The 22,887-nt window shown below is 39.1% G+C and overlaps 1 protein-coding gene across 3 annotated transcripts; it reads right to left on the reverse strand.

The window, feature by feature from the left end:
• Positions 1-105: 105 nt before the first annotated feature.
• LOC131125722 (cysteine/serine-rich nuclear protein 1-like) lies at positions 106-12,898 on the reverse strand. Of its 3 annotated transcripts, none has more exons than XM_058067535.1 (5): positions 12,746-12,898; positions 5,570-5,751; positions 2,824-3,056; positions 2,489-2,752; positions 106-1,436 (listed from the first exon to the last, which is right to left on the reverse strand). In XM_058067535.1, the coding sequence occupies exons 2-5, from the start codon at positions 5,739-5,741 to the stop codon at positions 501-503; spliced, it is 1,605 nt and encodes a 534-aa protein (XP_057923518.1). In that variant the 5' UTR covers positions 5,742-5,751; positions 12,746-12,898; the 3' UTR covers positions 106-500. The 3 variants fall into 3 exon arrangements, with proteins under 3 accessions (XP_057923518.1, XP_057923517.1, XP_057923519.1); XM_058067534.1 differs by lacking the exon at positions 12,746-12,898 and adding an exon at positions 9,620-10,146; XM_058067536.1 differs by lacking the exon at positions 12,746-12,898 and adding an exon at positions 9,417-9,503.
• Positions 12,899-22,887: the final 9,989 nt, after the last annotated feature.

Genomic DNA, 22,887 nt, shown 5'->3' on the forward strand with positions numbered 1-22,887 from the left:
ACCGGGTCTCTGCACATGGAGCTCCTGGGGATAAAAAAATATGTAAAAAAAAAAAAAATCTGTGATTAGAAAGCAATTTAAACTCACTGAACACACCCGAAGCAGTCACTTCATAAATAAAAAAATGTTTAATTTATTATTACAGTACAGAAATATATTTGAAGGCATCAAAAACATTACTAGCCATGATAATTAATAACCTATAATCTGACAACAGTAAAATATTAATATATATATAAAATAAATTGATAGTTTGTGAGGCAAGTAGCATCCATTGTGTGTCAAATATTTTTGTGGCTAAGGAATAAGAGAAAATTAAATAACAAATCAAAGCTTAGCACAGAAGTTCATAAATAAAAAATATGGCGTAGATTAGAAATAGACAGTGTGAGTTCTCTGAAACATATGATTTAAAAAGCAGAACACCACAAAATCACAAGCAATTCTCTGTTAAATATTATCGAAAATTATTTCTTATTCATATAAAAACAAATTTTTTGCTAAAAAAGCTGATTATCACAAGGCTGCTCTGGGCTCGACTCGGTCAGACCGATCAGAGACTCCAGGAGGTAGGCGCTCGACTCGCACGGAGGCAAATAAACAGAGCTAATCAGCTGGAGATGGTGAAAGCTGTCTGAGTGTCTGTGCTCTTTAAACGAGCTATGCAGCGGACCGGGTGGATAGTCGCTGTCAAAGAACTCCAGGTCTGAGTCCGAGGACAGGCTTGGGTCCATATACCTGGAGGAGGGATACTCCAAAGTAGGAAAAGGGGTGTTTGGAAAAACTTCCAGGGAATTCTCATCCTCAAAGGGGTCTCTAGCTTGGTTTGCATTTTCATCGAGATAATCCGTTGCGGTTTTGTTTTGATTGTCTGTGAAAGTGTTTGTTGGAAGCGGTCCCGCATTGTCGGGCGTCGTGTTCGTGGAACTGCTTCTCTCCGGGGTCAGTGGCGCTGCCATGAGTCTCAGTTGGTCACACATAGAGTAGTTATTATTTTCAGAGTCACAGATGCTGAGGGTGCAAGGCGCTACTTCATGACCGGTTTGAAGACGCCCGCCGTCGCAGTCGGACGACGAAAAAGAGGACTCGGTCATGTCGCTGCTGCAGCTGTTCTCCTCCATCACTGATCGCAAAATAAACGAAGGGCTAGTGGGAATAGTAAGAGCGAGGTCGTCTTCTTCCAAGGTGAAGCCGAATGGGCACCTGTTTGTCACCGCGCGGGCCTCAACCGGCTCTTCAGACCCGACGTGGTCTTCAGAAATTCCTGACCGGTCCTCTCGGCTAATTGCTTCATCTTGGAGTCGTCGCTCTAATTCGAGTCGCATGACAGTGTGGATGTAATGTGTGTGCACACGCTTGGAGTCAAACTCCACGTGTCCTTCCGTGTTTCCGCAGCTGTCCTTAGTGCAGCCACATGGGAAGGTGAAGCGGTCCACCTGGAAGGGGTGGGAAGATGAGACAAGGTTAAAGACTGTTGGAACTCTGGATTGTCTCACCATGGATCATCAAACAATTTAAATATTAGTCAATGACCACAACCGAACACAAAATGCAATTATATTCATATATAAAAATATTTTTAAATATTTTTATATTCATATATAAAAATATTTCTTAATATTTTTGTGGTAGAATTTGATATTTTTATTATTTTTTGAAAATGATTAATAACGTCACATAATTGTTTGTATTGGTCTTTTTTTGTAAAATAAAGGCTATAGTGGCCCTTCACTAAAGGCAATGTAAATTGAATTTAATGAACCACTGAACACACCCGAAGCAGTCACTTCATAAATAAAAAAAATGTTTAATTTATTATTACAGTACAGAAATATATTTGAAGGCATCAAAAACATTACTAGCCATAATAATTAATAACCTATAATCTGACACAACAGTAAAATATTTATATATACATTGATAGTTTGTGAGGCAAGTAGCATCCATTGGTGTGTTTACATGGACCCAAATATTCCAATTCCATTCCTTTTGTATACACCTCATTCCGAAAGAAAAAAGTGCGATAGTGAATATATTGGTAGAAGGATGCTGCCAGATAGGGCATAGGCATAGAGGAGGCACAGAGGAAGACCAAAGAAGAGGTTTATGGATGTAGTGAAGGAGGACATGAGGACGCATCGGATTGAGGGGCGAAAAGCCAAAAAAAGAGAGATAGAGATATAGATAGAGATATATAGAGATATATAGAGGGAGAGAGAGAGATATGGATAGATAGAGAGAGAGAGATAGATAGACAGAGATAGATAGAGAGATAGAGACAGATAGAGAGAGAGCGAGAGAGAGAGCGAGAGAGAGAGGGAGAGGGAGAGGGAGAGAGGGAGAGAGGGAGAGAGGGAGAGAGGGAGAGAGGGAGAGATGGATAGATGGATAGATGGATAGATGGATAGATGGATAGATGGATAGATGGATAGATGGATAGATGGATAGATGGATAGATGGATAGATGGATAGATGGATTGATCCTTACCTGGCACTTTATTCCCGCTAAGCTGCAGGCGCAGGTTTCGGGCTCACAAAAGCCCTGGCAGTCGCATCCGCAAGCTTCTCTGGACAGACGCAGAGCGTGAAGCTGCTTCTTCTCTTCCCTGTCGATGCGCTTCACCCCAGCCGCCAGCAGCAGAGCTTGCCGCTGCCTGGAGGAGTACGGCTGTAGGGAACCCCCATCCTCCAGCTCAGCGTCGCTGATGTGGACGTCGCCATTTAGAAGCTGGCCTTCCTCGCTGCTGATCAGCTATAAAAGAAAAAAAATCTAAGTATAAACAAAGCCAATGCGCATAAGTGAACTAAACACTAAACACTCACTTCCTGTTTCAGCGCATCGAATCCCCTCTGCCTGCACCGCCGCTCCAGTTCGTGCTCTGCTACTGTGTACCTGCAGAGGGCGCTGTGCCGCCGCGTCATTCCCAGAGTGGCACCTCCATGGCTGGGAACGCTGGTGAAGCCCTGGCAGCGAGGGAAACTGAACACCATCACCTGGTCGAAGCGCACGTGACATTGCCTTTTTACCAGCCTGGGTTTTTTCACAATGGAGGCAGCTGAGAAGAAGAAGAAGGAGAGAAAGCGAGTTTTTAAAAATGACTTTTCAATTTGTTATTGATGCCTGAACAGCTGTTATTTTTGATTAATCCTCAAGGATTATCAAGCATCCTTTTCACAATTGAACAATAGTCCATCAGATGATGTTAGGAACAAATATACATTATATGTCAGTATAGTATTATTAGTATGACCTTCATGTGTTACTCTTTTTTCCCCCCATTTTTATGGTTGTTTTATTCATTCATTCATTCATTTTCTACCACTTATCCTCACGAGGGTCGCGGGGGGTGCTGGAGCCTATCCCAGCTGTCTTTGGGCGAGAGGCGGGGTACACCCTGGACTGGTGGCCAGCCAATCACAGGGCACATATAGACAAACAACCATTCACACTCACATTCATACCTATGGATAATTTGGAGTCGCTAATTAACCTAGCATGTTTTTGGAATGTGGGAGGAAACCGGAGTACCCGGAGAAAACCCGGGGAGAACATGCAAACTCCACACAGAGATGGCTGAGGGTGGAATCGAACTTGGGTCTCCTAGCTGTGAGGCCTGCACTATAACCACTCAACTACCATTCAGCCTCCATCAAAATCATTCATTCATTCATTCATTTTCTACCGCTTTTCCTCACAAGGGTCGCAGGGATGCTGGAGCCTATCCTAGCTGTCTTCGGGCGAGAGGCGGGGTACACCCTGGACTGGTGGCCAGCCAATCACAGGGCACATATAGACAAACAACCATTCACACTCACATTCATATCTATGGACAATTTGGAGTCGCTAATTAACCTAGCATGTTTTTGGAATGTGGGAGGAAACCGGAGTACCCGGACAAAAACCCGGGGAGAACATGCAAACTCCACACAGAGATGGCCGAGGGTGGAATCGAACTTGGGTCTCCTAGCTGTGAGGCCTGCATGCTAACCACTCAAATTCAGTTTGAAGTAAAACTTGATGTTTTTGTTGACATAGTCTTGTCAGTATTTCCTTGTCTACTAGTGTCATGGAGTGTGCTGGAGCCTATCCCAGCTAACTTTGGGCGAGCTGCAGGGTACACGCTGGACTGGTTGCCGGTCAATTGCGGGGCACATATAGACAAACAACCATTCACACTCACATTCATACCTATGGACAATTTGGAGTTGCCAATTAACCTAGCATGTTTTTGGAATGTGGGAGGAAACCGGAGTACCCGGAGAAAACCCACGCATGCACGGGGAGAACATGCAAACTCCCCAGAGATGGCCGAGGGTGGAATCGAACTCGGGTCTCCTAGCTGTGAGGCCTGTGTGTTAACCACTCCTACACCGTGCAGCCCGCATCGGGACATCCCTACTCATAATATTCCAATAAAATTCCGACTTTGTCTGGTTACATTTTTTTCCCTTAATACATTGGCTTCATACTTTTTCCTTTTTTGTGGTAATTTTTTTTTTGTTAAATATGATTTTTAGGGGGCTGCACGGTGTTCGAGTGGTAAGCACACAGACCTCACAGCTAGGAAACGAGGGTTCAATTCCACCCTCGGCCATTTCTGTGTGGAGTTTGCATGTTCTCCCCGTGCATGCGTGGGTTTTCTCCGGGTACTCCGGTTTCCTCCCACATTCCAAAAACATGCTAGGTTAATTAGCGACTCCAAATTGTCCATAGGTATGAATGTGAGTGTGAATGGTTGTTTGTCTATATGTGCCCTGTGATTGGCTGGCCACCAGTCCAGGGTGTACACTGCCTCTCGTCAAAAAGACAGCTGGGATAGGCTCCAGCACCCTCGTGATGAAAAGCGGTAGAAAATGAATGAATGAATGAATGATTTTTAGGTGGCTAAATGAACACCATATGTTGCTAAGCTGTGTTGCTACCAAATAAAATAGCAGAGAGAAAAAGAAGGTGGGAGGGGGGAAAAAACGACCATGTTGGGAATCTTTTTGCAGGGAGGTAACGCGCCAGCTTACTGTTTAGTTTAACAGTTTGCTTTAAAAAAAAAAAGTCTGTCTGACCTTCGCACATCAGCGAGGATGAATTCTTGCCCCAACAGACAGTAAACAAGCGAAGCCAGCTGACTAAGCTGATCTCAGCCTGTGTCTGCATGTCTAAAAAAAAAGCCCCTCTCTTTGCATCATGACTCAGTCGTGACGGCTTTAAAAAAAAACAAACAAACCTGAAACGGTAACACATAGCGTCACGCTTAAAATATGTTCAAACTTGTCGAAATACGTACGCATCAAGTGAAGCCGATGCGATTAAAAAAAACAAAAAAAACATTCAAATAGATTCCACGGCATCCTATTGCTCAGGCAAATGATCTTCTGCACAACTGGACAGACGGCCCCCGAGGTGAGCGTTATCACAACAGCCCTGAGGTTAGCATTTTCATATCAGTAAGTCATAATAAGGCTGCTGCGGCGCGATAATAAAACATTAATAGGAAGTGGACAGATAAGAACGGGGGGGGGGTTTGCATTATTTGAAAGAAAAGGTGGATTGGTTGTTGGCTCGGAGACTCACTGGGTAAGCTGGTCGGCGCCGGGGGGCTGTGGGGTGTAAAATCCTGCGCGTCTGAGGAACCGCCCTCCCCGTCCGACTCCCACTCGGAGGACGTGGGCGAAGATGACGACAGGGAAGAGGAAGAGCAGTTGTCTTCTATCTCAGCAAACTTCCTTTTGAGGAGACCCGCCATTGTCGTTACTCTGCATGAAAACAATAAAACATTACACATGATGTTTTACATCGATTTGATAGCCATGGCTTTTTGCTCGACGGCTAGAGCGCTCTCCGCTATCATTCGGTAGACCATGGTTGTAGACCTGGGCGTGTGCATGGGTTACAAACGCATAAAATCGGTTAATATCTGATTTTTTCTCGATCATTCATTCATTTTCTACCGCTTATCCTCACAGGGGGTGCTGGAGCCTATCCCAGCTGTCTTCGGTACACCCTGGACTGGTGGCCAGCCAATCACAGGGCACATATAGACAAACAACCATTCACACTCACATTCATACCTATGGACAATTTGGAGTCGCCAATTACCATGTTTTTCCACGCATGCAAACTCCACACAGAATTGGCCGAGGGTGGAATTGGACTCGGGTCTCTTAGCTGTGCCTGCGCGCTAACCACTCACTTTTCGGACAATTTATTTTACAAACTACCGTATTTTTTGCTCAAGTAGTTTGTATAAGTCGCATTTTTTGCGAACAAACTACCGTATTTTTTGGTCAAGTAGTTTGTAAAATAAATTACAAATTACTTGACCAAAAAAATACAGTAGTTTGTAAAATAAATTACCCGCAAAAAATGCGACTTATACTCCAGTGCGACTTATGTATGTTTTTTTTCTACCTAATTATGTATTTTTGGCCTTGTGCGACTTATACTCTAGTGCGACTTAGGTATGTTTTTTTTCTACCTAATTGTGTATTTTTGGCCTTGTGCGACTTATACTCCAGTGCGACTTATATATGTTTTTTTCTACCTAATTGTGTATTTTTGGCCTTGTGCGACTTATACTCTAGTGCGACTTATATATGTTTTTTTTGTACCTAATTGTGTATTTTTGGCCTTATGCGACTTATACTCCGGAGCGACTTACAGTCCAGAAAATACTGTATATACCAAATAAGTCAAAATCACCAAAAAATGGACGGTACTGAGAGGGATGTTTTTATAAAAACGGCTGGGATTTAATGACTTAAGTTGAATAAACAAAGAAAAAACATATATTTTGACTATTTTTACCCAACAGTTAGGCCTTGACGGAGTACTGTATCACCTGAATGGCATTACAGTGACATAAGGTTATTACAGCAATGCATAGTACCATATACTGCATGTACATACATAACATGCTTAAGGCTTCACATGAAAGAGTTAGAAGCTGCATCAGTGGCGGCCAGGCCGGTTTTCAGCAACTAGTTTGTTTAAGCTAATTGCATATCGATAGCACGTATCCTTAACATTGATGGTTTTTTTTTGTTTTTTGGGCATGACTTGAGTCCGTTCAGAAAAAAAATTTAACAGCTTTTTCTTTCTCCCGGCAGGGTAATTAACATTCCAGTGATTCCTCATGTTTTTGGTGACCGCTGTGAGGCCTGGGGAGGGCTTAAAGAGGCAATTTTTTGGGGGGGCGGGGGGGGGGGGGGTGAATCCAAACGCTGAGGGTTAAAAGCCATATCAGGAGGGCTTTTTCGAGGAAAAGTGGAGCGTACTGGAGAGCCGCTACTCCTTAATCTTGAAATATCTGTCACACTTTATTACACAAGCAGTGCTTTTGGATGAAAGGCGTGAGTGAAGGCAGGCAAGATTAAATAAAGGATGGTTTCTGCTAGTTAAAGAATGTAAAAAAAAAAAAAAAAAGCATAATTTCACCCGGGGAACATGATCCGTGTCAAAACATGTGCTGAGTCATTTACAGCAAGCCAGGTTAATCATTACAATTCTTGGGCTTTTATAGTGGGAATGGTGTTTAAAAACAAGCTAACGTTGAAATGATTGCTTTTCTGTATGGCTCAAAGCGAGCCTTCAAGCCTCCCGGCAGCTATAAAATGCTACAGGTAAACAGTGGCAAGGCTTCTGGTTGATCTGCACTGACAGGTTGCTTTCCTCCGCTGTCCTAAGTTAACACAAGCCGTTCAGGATGTGTCTCTCTGTGTGTTTGTGCACCCGGCAACAAATATGCACTAAAACAAGAGGCGCTGTTTAGATCGGGAGTGTCCAAAGTGCGGCCTGAGGGCTATTTGCTATTAATAATAATATCATTAATAATGGTTCTCCCTGCGATTGGCTGGCGACCAGTCCAGGGTGTACCCCGCCTCTCACCAAAAGTCAGCTGGGATAGGCTCCAGCAAACCCCTGCGACCCTAGTGATAATGGCTCAGTGAACTTGCAGTTTCATGCAGTTTGTTTTTGAGTGATTTGTGTGCATTTTTTCTTTTGCATTTATGTTTTTCATCCTGCGCCGTTTCCGTCACGGGTGTCCAAAGTGTGGCTCAAGGGCCATTTGCAGCAAAATAACTCAGCAAAAATGCAAAAAATAATGAAAATAATAACTTAATAACTTAACTAGTAATAAAACAAAGGGGTTTTTTTCAAATATAAATTTAGGTTTTTCTTGTCAGCCTTTCCACTATTTTTAAAAATACATAAAAAATATAAAAGTGATTTTCAGTATGTGGCTTTCTGTGGAAAAAGTTAGGATTTTCAAAATACTAAAAATAAAATTTAACAAGAAAACTAAAAAAAAATGCAAAAAAAATAAAAAGTAGAAGTCCAAATAATAAGACAAAAAAGTTTCTCACAAGAAAAAGTCTTAATTTTATGAGAATAATGTAATTTTAAAATTTTTGGCATTAGAAATATTAAAGAATAAAAAGCTGTAATATTATGATAAACAAACAAAACAATAAATAAATTTGTACCTGTAATTATTGGAGGGGTAAAGTTGGAACGTCACGAGAATAAAGTCAAAATATTACAGGAATAAAGTCATTATTTCGGGGGGGGGGGGGGGGGGGGGGAATACAAAAATAAACCAAAAATGAAAACAAAATTAGCTGCAATTTTATGATTTTAAGTAAAGTCCAAACATTCAGTAAAAAAGGTGTCTTCAAACAAGAACATACGTCACAATTTTCCAAGAATAAACTGGTAAAAATAAATATAAATAAATAAAAATAAAATAAATAAACATAATAAAATTAGAACGTCACGAGAATAAAGTCAAAATATTACGGGAATAAAGTCATTATTTCGGGAAAGAATTTAACAAAAATAAAGCTGGGCCTAGGTGGCAAAAAAAAAAAAACAAAAAGGCCAAAATAATAGCTGCAATTTTATGACAGTAAAGTCCAAACATTCAAAAAAAGAATGTGTCTTCAAACAAGAACGTAAGTCACAATTTTCCAAGAATAAACCAGTAACAATATGGACACAATAATGCCAATTTTGTAGCATTTTTGTTGAAATATTCAAGAACAAAAATAATACCCATATGCACATACAGTCCCTATTCCCTGAACACCCCATCCAGTGTACTTAGTGCTGCATCTGGCTTCAGCTAGATGTTCCATGTGGCTCTCTGCTGGGAGTGCATCATTTATTTAGAAGGTCTAAGCCCATGCAAGCTCATGTGGACTTGGAAATGATCGAGTTGTTTATTAAAAGGTAACTGCGGCGCCAGCAGCAGGCACGCTAAGCCACTGTGCAACTCCATGACTTTTCGCTGAAAAGGAGTCCGTTTCCTGCTACGGTATAATAACAGTCATTATGCCGCTGACCTCTTCACCCCTTTGCCGAGACTTGTCAGCTACAATTACAACGCTTGTTCTAGCTCGCAGTGCTACACAAAACGTACCATAGTGATCGATTCCGTCTCGGGTACGGATGAGCTCTGAAATAGTCCAACAGCTGTGCAACAACCCAAACTGCACGGGACTGGCTAGGGAGTCGTAGTGACGTCACCAATGAAGTGATAACGGTGAAAAGGTCAGAAAGTAAACAGATAGAAATGCGTGTAAAAAAACACGAAGGGGTGCAGTTCACGTGTAATTTACTCACCACGGCTCCCGTAGTAGCATAATGATGTGGATGAAGTTGTGGGTCTGCAGTCAGCGTGTGTGTGTGTGTGAGTGGGTGAGGAGCTAATGTTACACTGTAGTAGCTGCTTGAACGCCTCAGGACTCTGCTGGCACCTCCCAAAGACTATACACGCAGCAGTGAGATAACTACCTACCCCCGTTCATTTCCGGCTAGCAAAGCTAGTTAGCTAGGCTAGCAAGCAGGTTAGCTGTCCCTCCTTAAAATGTACTTTGATAAAAATAAAATAAAAATATGACACAACCTGGTGACTATAACATAGTCAGCCATATAGACATGCTAATACATGTCATACACGAAGTATTTTACAACAAAGAAGTCACCCTAGCTAAATGCTACCAGAGCCGTTCGTCGAAAAAGCCAACTGCAGCAAATAAGGAGACAAAGCAGTCCATAACTTGTACGGTATGACAAACGAAAGAAAGCTTCTCAGTGTGCGATCTATCTTGCTTTTTTTGTCAGCGCCGTTGCTCTCCGATTCCCGTCTGTTGTGCTCAGCCACAGCACAGTGACGTAACAGGGAGCTAAATAAACTTTCAACCTCCAGCTGCACACGCACTTCATGGTGCTTCACAATATGTAATATATGCTATACACAGCATGTGTATAGCATATGTATGTATAAGAAACAAAACATAATAAAAAAAATAAAACAAATATATATATACATATACATATATATCAATATAATATAACGTAATGTAATGTAATGCAATGCAATGCAATGCAATGTAATGTATTGTAATAAAATATAATGTAATAAAATATAATGTAATAAAATATAATGTAATAAAATAAAATATAATACATTTATAATTTATATTTTTATTTATATATTTTTTTATAATTTATATATATATATATATATTTTATGTATGTTTTGCTTTTTTAAAAACCCATTCAGGTAATTTACTAACTCATGAAAATACTGTTTATTTTTGGTGTCTTTCAAGCCCATTTAGCTAGTTTACTTACGCTTCTAATTCTCCATTATTTTCTTATCAGTAGCATTGATACAAGAAAAGAAATGCCTGAAAACAACTTATTAAATATGTATAATAAATATTATATAAAGATTTATTTGTATTTAGTTGTTGTTGTTTTTTTCAAGCCCATTTGGTCAGTTTACTTACTTTTGTAAATCTCCAATATTTTCTTACAACTATCAATGTTTTGAAAAATAATGCCCAAAACAGCAGCTATTTTACATATCATATTTTTGTTGTTTTATGGGAGGTTTTTTTCAAGCCAATTTGGCTGGCTAGTTTACTTCCACATATAAATCTCCATTAATTTCGTATCAGTAATAATGTTTTGAAAAATAATTCATACTCATGTCCCTTTGTAAGAAAAAATGCTGAAAAATCCCAACTCTAGTTTGATTATTTGTTTGAAGCCCATTTGGCTACTTTACTTCCTCTTGTAAATCTCCATTGTTTTGTTATCAGTCAAATATCTTTATAATATTGTCACAATAAGGTTGTTCAATTTAGGAATTTTATGCTTTTTTAATGAATGGAACTTATAGATTGATGATCAAACCTAGACTGGATTAACAAACATTCCAGCGTCCTGCTTTTAAAGATAATCACAGGCGACACAGGCTGTCCCTGACTGGGAGGAAAATGAAGCTCATTGCTCAGAGTGCGTGGCAGATTAACAGATGGAAAAGGCAGACAAAATACCCTGGAGCCGGAGCTTTGACTCCATGTTGATGCGGTACTTTGATTTGATGATTCTCACTAAAATACAGCTCTAATACCTGCTGGGTCAAGTGCGCTGGCCGAGAGAAGGCTGTGTGTGTTATGCTTGACCCACTTTAGCTTGAGGGGAGGACTCTGACGGACTCACTGACGGAGCATATAGACTGCCCTTATTTTGTTTTTGTTTTTTTTAAATAGTTTTCATGTGCATGCAAGGAAGTGTATTATTAAATCTGGGGTCAAAATTAATGTATTAGAATGTATAGGTATCGCTACATGGCGGCACGGCAGTCGAGTGGTTAGCGCCTCACAGCTAGAGACGAGGGTTCAATTCCACCCTCGGCCATCTCTGTGTGGAGTTTGCATGTTCTCCCCGTGCATGTGTGGGTTTTCTCCGGGTACTCCGGTTTCCTCCCACGTTCCAAAAACATGCTAGGTTAATTAGCGACTCCAAATTGTCCATAGGTATGAATGTGAGTGTGAATGGTTGTTTGTCTATATGTGCCCTGTGATTGGCTGGCCACCAGTCTGGTATCAGGTTTGTATCAGGTACACCTTTTGGGTGTTAAGTTGCTATGTGATGAATTTAGTACTGTTGGTAGTGACGACATCATAACTGTCACTGTACACTTGTATATTTGCACATTTACACATTTTCCACCTTGACCTCATAACTAGGAGACCCGAGTTCAATTCCACCCCCAGCCATCTCTCTGTGGAGTTTTCATGTTCTCCCCGTGCATGCGTGGGTTTTCTCTGGGTACTCCGGTTTCCTCCCACATTCCAAAAACATGCTAGGTTAATTAGCGACTCCAAATTGTCCATAGGTATGAATGTGAGTGTGAATGGTTGTTTGTCTATATGTGCCCTGTGATTGGCTGGCCACCAGTCCAGGGTGTACCCCGCCTCTCGCCCGAAGACAGCTGGGATAGGCTCCAGCACCCCCACGACCCTTGTGAGGATAAGCGGTAGAAAATGAACTAACTTTAACATGGCAGCTGCACAGAGGACAAGTGGTTAGCACGCAGGCCACGCAGCTAGGAGACTCGAGTTCGATTCCACCCTCGGCCATCTCTGTGTGGAGTTTTCATGTTCTCCCCATACATGTGTGGATTTTCTCCGGGTACTCCGGTTTAAGGCTAGCTTAATTGGTGACTCCAAATTGTCCATAGGTATGAATGTGAGTGTGAATGGTTGTTTGTCTATATGTGCCCTATGATTGGCTGGCGACCAGTCCAGGGTGTACCCCGCCTCTCGCCCGAAGACAGCTGGGATAGGCTCCAGCACCCCCCCCCCGCGACCCTTGTGAGGATAAGCGGTTGAAAATGAATGAATGAATGAATGGTATCGCTACAGGCATCTGCAATAGTGGTCCTGTACTTACTTGGTATCAGATCGATAACAAAATCTGCAGTATCCGCCGACACCGGCCTGCCATCAACACAGTGAAGTCCACCAGTCATTGACAGCCACAGTCAACCCTGATTTCCGTTCAAGTGTCAAATGAACACCTCAAGGTTATCATTCATCTTCAGCCATACCTGCTCTTCCTGTCACAGACAGCGAGGGTTTTTTCAGTTCAGCTTGTTATGTAATTTATAGTTAACCTACATTCTGGTGGCCTCTCAGGTTGCTGTTGCTCGCTCTTGTGGCCCCATTTCAGACTCACAGTCAGGCTCCGTCGCTGATGGCCCACATACAGCGATAATATCCTGATGAAGTCTGACAAAGCTTCAGGCATGAAAAGCTTGATGTAGTTTCTTTCCCAGAAATTGCAGTCGGGGGATTGATTGCTTTTTTTTTCGTGTGCCGCTCTTCGTCTCTTGGCCCTGGAAGTATTAGAAGAAATAGAAATGTGTCAGTATCAAGTAAAAGTCAAACAAAAGTGACCTTTTTGTTGTGGCTGTGAGACACAGACGGAACATTGAAGAAGTATGCACATTAATATGCACAAAATGCTGTTGTTTTCAAAAGCTTGCATATTTGGACAGAAATGACGCACTTCTTAATCAATACTCAATAATAAAATAAATATATAAATAAATAAACAAAGTAAATAAAAAATAAATAAAAGTAAATAAAAAATAAATAAAAGTAAATTTAAAAAAGTAAATGAAAAATAAATAAATAAACTGTTTACAATAAAACAGTACAGTGTAAACTAGGGCCTTTTATAGTCATTATCGAATAATAGGCAATCGGACAAAAGTTGACAAATCGACACGGACGTTAACGCTTATTTTTCACTGATAAAATGGTGTTTTTCTTAGAAATGAATGATAAGACCCCACCAATTAATCAGCCAAATATAGGCATTAGAGAATAATAGGCAATTGGCCAAAAGATGCCCGATTAACACGGATGTTAACACTTATTTTTACTGATAAAATGCATGTAATGTATGTGTTTTTATTAGAAATGAATGATAGGACCCCACCAATTAATTGACTGATTATAGTCATTAGAAAATAATGGGTAATCAGCCAAATATAGGCATTAGAGAATAATGGGCAATTGGCCAAAAGATGCCCGATCAACACAGATGTTAACACTTATTTTTACTGATAAAATGCATGTAATGTATGTGTTTTTATTAGAAATTAATGATAGAGCCCCACCAATTAATCGACTGATTATAGTCATCAGAAAATAATGGGTAATCAGCCAAATATTCACACAATCACGCTGGGACTGATTAATGCGCCGATTATAGCCATTATTGAATACTGGGTAATCAGCCAATAATTAACCAATCAATGTGGATGTTAGCACCTATTATTCAGAAATAAAATGCAGGTAGTACGGTTTTTTTCCTCAGAAATGAAGGATGGGGCGGCACGATTAATCGACCGATTATAGTCACGAGAAAATAATACATAATCGGCCAAACATTCACACAATGACGCTGATGTTAACACTTGTTTTTCATGAATGAAAAATCCAAGTAATACATGTGTTTTTCTTAAAAATAGATGGTAGGACCCAACCGATTAATTGGCCCATTACAGAATAATCGGTACTTGGCCAAAAGTTGAATGTTTGGCACCAATGTTCACACTTATTTTTCACTGATAAAATGCAGTTATGTGTTTTTCTTCTAAATTAATGATAGGGCTCCATCGATTAATCGGCCGATTATTGCCATTATAGAATAATGGGTAATCGGCCAATCAGGTAATCGGATGTTGACACTTATTTTTCACTGATACATGTGTTTTTCTTAGAAACGGATGATAGCACCCAGACGATAAATTGGTCCATTATAGCCATTTGACAATAATCGGTACTTGGCCAAAAGTTGAAAGTTTAACCCGGATTTTTATTTTTCACAAATAAAACGCGGTAATATATTTGTTTTGATAGAAATTACATACTTCTTAATAATATGCTGTTAAAATGCTACAATGTATACTATGGCCCTGCAGATTCTTCTATCTAATCAGCCGATTATAGGCATTAGAGAATAATCAGGCAGAAGCTGTCGGATTGATGCCGATGTTAACGCTTAGTTTTCCCTACTAAAACGCAAGTACTTTAACATGCCTAGTACTTAAAGTACATGCCAAGTACTTTAACATGCCTATTTTTCATAGAAGGCCCCACCAATTAATCAGCCAAATATAGGCATTAGAGAATAATCGGTAATTGGCCAAAAGTTGACACTTAGTTTTCACTCATAAAATGCAGCTAATATATGCTAGGTGAAAAATGTGGACACACTGGCATGAGTAAACATAGAAGTGTAAGTCAAAGCGAAACAAGAATGTTGTCTTTTGCCATTGTTGTTTTGACTTTGACACAGAGGCGCCCAGACGGAACAGTGAAGAGGTATGCACATTGATATGTACACAACACTCTTGTTTTCAAAAACTTGCACTTTGGGCCATAAGTTGACCAACTGACACAGTTGGTAACCCTTATTTTTCACTGATAAAAACAAGGTAATGTGGTGTTTTTCTTAGAGATCAATGATAGGGCCCCGACCGATTAATCGGCTGATTATAGGCATGTTAAAGTTCATTCATTTTCATTACTGCTTATCCTCACAAGGGTTGCGGGGGTGCTGGAGCCTATCCCAGCTGAGATGCCCCACACAGAGAAGCCCAATGGTGGAATCAAACTCGAGTTTCCTAGCTGCGTGGCCTGTGTGCTAACCACTCATCCACCCTGCAGCTGCCATGTTAAAGTTCGTTAACTTTCTACCGCTTATCCTCACGAGGGTCGTGGGGGTGCTGGAGCCTATCCCAGTTGTCTTCGGGCAAGAGACGGGGTACACCCTGGACTGGTCACCAGCCAATCACAGGGCACATATAGACAAACAACCATTCACACTCACATTCATACCTATGGACGATTTGGAGTCGCTAATTAACCTAGCATTAAACTGGAGTACCCGGAGAAAATCCGCACATGCACAGAGTTGCCCAAGGGTGGAATCGAAATCGGGTCTCCTAGCTGCATGACCTGCGCGCTAACCACTCGTCCACCGTGCAGTTGCCATGTTAAAGTGTGTTCATTCATATAGACTTTGCATAACTATTTTATTTCTCATTTATTAATTATAGGGGATGTCAATGTTATGTCAAGTTATAAATACTCATATAAATATTCCTAACAGGTTTAGCCTCAAAATTCCACATACAAAGCTAATTTTCAAATTTCATATGCACTTTATGTTTTTTTTTTTTTTTTTCCCAAAATCTGTCATACGTTTCTTGTGTCAAAGGGAAATATTGACATGGGTTTTCTTTCACAACAAGCCACAACCCAGCACTGTGTAAAAGTAGGTGACACAGTTTACAACACAAGGGATCTTATCTGTTGCTGCATGTGTAACAGAAAAGCAGCTGTGTGGCTTTTTTACTTTTTTTGTCAGATAGACAAAAAAAAAGAGCAGCTGTGGTCACAGAACATTTGACTTGTTCTGTTTGCTCATGTTAAGTAATATATATCAATATACAGTCAATATAACTTAAGATAAGCCAATTACTCTGGACTGGTAACAAAAATAAGTAAAAATAGATGATAGGACCCAACCGATTAATTGGCTGATTATAGTTATTACAGAATAATCGGTAATTGGCCAAAAGTTGAATTTTTGACACCAAATGTTCACACTTATTTTTCACTGATAAAATGCACTTATGTGTTTTTTCTTCTAAATTAATGATAGGGCTCCATCGATTAATCGGCAGATTATTGCCATTATAGAATAATGGGTAATCGGCCAATCAGGTAATCGGATGTTGACACTTATTTTTCACTGATACATGTGTTTTTCTTAGGAACGGATATAGCACCCAGACGATAAATTGGTCAATTATAGCCAGAATAATCGGTACTTGGCCAAAAGTTGAAAGTTTAACCCCGATTTTAAAAAATAATACTTTTTGTTAAAAAAATAAGCACTTTTGACCTTGATCTAACTCCGAGCTCATAGGAGTATTCACTGAAAGAATGTAGTTAAAATGTGTCGCATATTCCAAGTTCGCAATTCCAGACTAGCAAATGTATGCGTGTGTGTCAGCTCAGCAGTGGAAGCTCGCTCTGTTCTCGGAATTTCAGCCCAGTGTTTTTTCGGCTGTCACATGCGCCTCCATGTGAGCCGGAGCAGGCAGCAGGAAGGAGGACTTAACCTGCTCAGCTGTTCACATCAGCATCGACCGCTCTGTGGCTCGGCGCCTCCAGATACTCTCAGTTCTTACTTTGCAGCTGGCAAAAAAACACGTGCATCATCACATCACCTGGTTCTTTATGCTCAACAAACATGTAACCTTGAATCGGCGTCATACTGGACTGTGTGCCTGCAATGTGGCCCCACGTGTTGGGGCCTGCTCAATGTTACTGACATACTTTCTTGAATATATTTGAAGTTGATTTTAGTTAAGATTAGAAGTTAAGATTAAGGGAGTTGGGATAGGCCTTACAGTTTGTAAGGATTTGGCTCAGGCACCACAGGTTTGGAAATTTGAAACCTGTTGCAGACCAAAAAAAAGAGCATAAACCAAAACTACTTGGGACAAAACACAATATAGTAGTATAGAATATCTACAGTAAGTACATACAATACAGTATAAACCCTGGCCACTGGAAAAGATCCAAGCCACTGATATCAAGACAAGAAAGATCCATAAAATGCATGTAGGGTTCCACCCCAGAGGACCGTATGCCCACCAGGGACTGGATTCCTTACAGAACAGAATTCCAGTAGGGAGGATGTCATGTAAGGACAAGTCCCTGTACGGCACCAAACACGGACAAATTCCAGATTCATAAAAGATCCATAAAATGCATGGAAGGTTCCACCCCAGAGTCCAGCATTCTGAGGACCAAGGGACTGTATGCCCACCAGGGACTGGATTCCTTACAGAACAGAATTCCAGTAGGGGTGATGTCATGTAAGGACAAGTCCCTGTACGGCACCGAACACGGACAAATTCCAGATTCATAAATGCATGTAGGGTTCCACCCCAGAGTCCAGCATTCTTAGGACCAAGGACTGTATGCCCACCAGGGACTGGATTCCTTACAGAACAGAATTCAAGTAGGGAGGATGTCATATAAGAACAAGCCCCTGTACGGCACCAAACACGGACAAATTCCAGATTCATAAAAGATCCATAAAATTCATGGAGGGTTCCACCCCAGAGCCCAGCATTCTTAGGACCAAGGACTGTATGCCCACCAGGGACTGGATTCCTTACAGAACAGAATTCCAGTAGGGAGGATGTCATATAAGGACAAGCCCCTGTACGGCACCGAACACGGACAAATTCCAGATTCATAAATGCATGTAGGGTTCCACCCCAGAGTCCAGCATTCTTAGGACCAAGGACTGTATGCCCACCAGGGACTGGATTCCTTACAGAACAGAATTCCAGTAGGGAGGATGTCATGTAAGAACAAGCCCCTGTACGGCACCAAACACGGACAAATTCCAGATTAATAAAAGATCCATAAAATTCATGGAGGGTTCCACCCCAGAGTCCAGCATTCTTAGGACCAAGGATTGTATGCCCACCAGGGACTGGATTCCTTACAGAACAGAATTCCAGTAGGGATGATGTCATGTAAGGACAAGTCCCTGTACGGCACCGAACACGGACAAATTCCAGATTCATAAAAGATCCATAAAATGCATGGAAGGTTCCACCCCAGAGTCCAGCATTCTTAGGACCAAGGACTGTATGCCCACCAGGGACGACCTCTTAAGTGAATTCCTTAGGTAACAGAATCCCAGTAGTATGGATCCATGGATCCTTTGTTGACTATATTTTGACTTGATTTTGTCTGAAGTCAAGGTTCAGGGACTAAGGTTCGGCCATACAGAATACAGAATCAGCTCAGTCTGTAAGGATTTAGCTCAGGGCCGAGAAGACTGGAGTAGAAGTTTGAAACCAAAGCACAAACCAAAACTACCTGGGACAAAACACAATGTGAAGAATATCTAAGTATATAAAAAGGATAGGATCCAGGCCATATCAGTAATCGGACACTCTACTGGTATAATACCCTGGATCCAAACCACTGATATCAAGACAAAAACGATCCATTAAATACATGGAAGGTTCCACCCCTAAGTCCAACATTCTGAGGACCAAGGACTGTATGCCCACCAGGGACGACCTCTTAAGTGAATTCCTTAGGTAACAGAATCCCAGTAGGGAGGATGTCATATAAGATTTATAAGTTTTATAGTTTTTATATATAAGTTTTCACAAATGATTGGTCCTCCACAGCAAGTCACTCTTTTCTCCACTAGAGGTCAACATGGTTCTGGGAATGATGAGGTTCCAGCATAGAATTACACAGGAGCTTTGTCATAGATGGGAAAAATTAACCCTCCATGTTTTTTAAATGTTCCAAATATTTCAACTTTCCTCTGAAATAGTCTTTGTAAACTATGTAAATTATTTCCATAATATTTTTATTTTTATAACTTTTCCCACAACTGTTTTTTCAGTTTTTGATACTGCAAATGTGTTTTAAAATTATACCCATAATATTTATTCTATTCATACTTTAATCTTGTAATACTACAACTTTTTCCACAAACCTAATTTTCCAAGAAATACTTTTTTAAATTGCAGCTATATGCAGCTAAAATTGTATTATATTTTAATTTCTCATTTGAGTTGTCTTAATATTTTTGCCCCATTTTTGTAAAATTACTGCAGATTTTTTTCTATCGTTGTTATTGCTTTTTTTGTTGTTAAACTATATATTGTTGAACATTCTGTGGGCCCATTAAAAAAACTGTAGGACAAAAATGCCCCCAATTTCTCTTATTTTGAAATGTTTTTTACACAGCAAATCTTCACATTAAAAAATATGGTTTTATGAGAACATTTTACAAGAAAACAAAAAGATCAATGTAAAAATTAGAAATTATTTTACACAAATAAAGCAAAAAATATTTAGATAAACTAAATATACTATATAATAATATACTAATATAATACTAAATATATTATATTTTTTGAAAGTCATAATATTAAAAAAAAAAAACAACAACAAAAAAATAAAGTAATTGGCAATTCGGTTAGGTCCACATTATAGTGTTATGAAAATAAAGTCCAAATATTATGAGTATAAAGTCATAACTACGAGAAGAACATTCTTTTAAATGAATAAATAAATTAGATGGACATATTTAAAGAAAAAAACAACAACAAAAATGGAAAAAAATCTATCACTTTTGCTTGGCAACTCTCTTAAAATTTAAAAATATAGTTTTATGAGAACATTTTACAAGAAAACTTGAAAAATCAATGTAAAAATGAGAAATTATTTTATAAAAATAAAGCAAAAAATATTAAGACAAACTAAATATACTATATAATAATATACTAATATAATACTAAATATAAATATTTTTTGAAAGTCATAATATAAAAAAAAACTAGAAAATAAAGTAATTTTTGGCAATTCGGTTGGGTCCAAATTATAGTGTTATGAAAATAAAGTCCAAATATTGAGAAATATGAAATATGAGAAGAAAATGTACAAAACTGAAATAAATGGATGTTTTTAAAGAAAAAAACAACAGCAAAAATAAAAAAAAATGAAAAATTTTACGAGAATAAAGTCAAAAGTAAAATAAAAAACAAACTAAATATACTATATAATAATATACTAATATAATACTAAATATATAATATTTTTTGAAAGTCATAATATTATAAAAAAAAACGAATTAACAAATAAAGTAATTTTGGCAATTTGGTTGGGTCCTCATTATAGTGTTATGAAAATAAAGTCAAAATATTATGGGTATAAAGTCATAACTATGAGAAGAAAATTTACAAAACTGAAATAGATGGACATTTTAAAGAAAAAAACAACAGCAAAAATAAAAAAATAAATAAAACATTTTATGAGAATAAAGTCAAAAGAAAAAAAAAAGGCCTTATTCTAAGGAGAAAAAAGGTTGAAAAAAAATCAATGTCATTTAAGTAGAGCCGCTCTGTAGGGTTATGCTGGAACCTATCCCATCTGACTTTCAAGTATGGCCCCACCTGCCATCCAGCAACGTCTACATTTCCAGTCTGCATCAACAGATGAATACAACGACAACATAAATTCAATGTCAGCGTCAGCCCTCCTTGACCCCGTGACATGTGACAGATTAACTAGCGGCACCGGCAGTTTAACCCACATTAACATCCACTTAGGCGAGGAACGGTTAGGAACGACGGTTACCAAGTCCTGCCAGGAATTTCAACACTGATGTCCAATCGGAGCAGCTGCCATGTTGCATGCACGTCTCTGGTTTCCTGAAGACACGGATAAAAAAAAAATCACATAAGTGTGTACTCTTTTGTGAAATAAAACATGGCTTTGTGGAGTTTTTTTTTTTTTTACTTTATGGGACTGTTGCAGAGATTTATTAGGTGATGTTACGATGGCGGATGTCATATCCGGACACCTGGAATCACAAGGTTTTGGAGGACTTTGGACATAAGACCGTGTCTATCTTGTGAGAGATGCTCTTGAACCATAAGCCTGCCTTCTGAGACACCCATGCACAGGTGGTCTTGCCTTCTCTTTTGGTATGTGTTTTATTATTATTATTATTATTATTATTATTATCTACAGTATATATAGCATAACATAAGTAAAATCTCTCCCATGTGTGTATTATGCTTTGCTGCACTTTGGCATCGGATATCTGGCAACCACTTATCACTGCCTTCATTTTACAGCACAAAAGTTTTACTGTTTAAAATGAAAATATTCAATATATAAATTCTGCTTCTTATTATTTTATTCAGTAATTTCTATTTCTTGTAATATAATACCTTACTTATTATATTTAAGTATATTTTTGTGGCACTATAAACATTAACAAAGTCATATGACATTCAGTGTGACAGCCTGGTACATAATCATTAACCTTTGCTTAGATAGTAGAAGTATTATTTGCATAATATTCATAGTATTGATATTGTAGTTATACCACCTGTGAAGCCAGTTTTATAGTAGTTGTATAGTATAATTGATAATAAACGGTGAAACTGAAGGCCACGGTTCATACTAATGATTTTTTTGGTCTGTTCAGTGCGGTAGGTGAGACGTTGTCTTGTTGCACGGTGGTCGAGTGGTTAGCGCGCAGACCTCACAGCTAGGATACCTGAGTTCAATCCCACCCTTGGCTATCTCTGTGTGAAGTTTGAATGTTCTCCCCGTGCATGCGTGGGTTTACTGCTTTTTCTTACAAGGGTCACGGGGGGGGGGGGGGGTAGAGCCTGGAATGGTCGCCAGCCAATCACAAGGCATATGTATATAGACAAACATCATATAAAATAAAATAAAATAAAATAAAATAAAATAAAATAAAATAAAATAAAATAAAATAAAATAAAATAAAATAAAATAAAATAAAATAAAATAAAATAAAATAAAATAAAATAAAATAAAATAAAATAAAATAAAATAAAATAAAATAAAATAAAATAAAATAAAATAAAATAAAATCGCTTGTTGATATTTGGGTGAAATATCAACAACAACAAAAAATGAAATAAACGTTATACAGTGAAGAAAATAAGTATTTGAACACCCTGCTATTTTGCTATTTCTCCCACTTAGAAATCATGGAGGGGTCTGAAATTTTCATCGTAGGTGCATGTCCACTGTGAGAGAGATAAACTAAAAAGAAAAATCCAGAAATCACAATGCATGATTTTTTAACAATTTATTTGTGTGATACAGCTGCAAATAAGTATTTGAACACCTGTGTATCATCTAGAATTCTGACCCTGAAAGACCTGTTAGTCTGCCCATTAGAAGTCCACCTGCACTCCATGTATCATCCTGAATCAGATGCACCTGTTTGAGGTCGTTAGCTGCATAAAGACACCTGTCCACCCCATACAATCAGTAAGACTTTAACTTGTAACATGGCGAAGACCAAAGAGCTGTCCAAAGACACCAGAGACAAAATTGTACACCTCCACACGGCTGGAAAGGGCTACGGAGCAATTACCAAGCAGCTTGGTGAAAAAAGGTCCACTGTTGGAGCTA

The sequence above is a fragment of the Doryrhamphus excisus genome, chromosome 3 (genome assembly GCF_030265055.1).
Source record: "Doryrhamphus excisus isolate RoL2022-K1 chromosome 3, RoL_Dexc_1.0, whole genome shotgun sequence".
Classification (NCBI taxonomy): Eukaryota; Metazoa; Chordata; class Actinopteri; order Syngnathiformes; family Syngnathidae; genus Doryrhamphus; species Doryrhamphus excisus.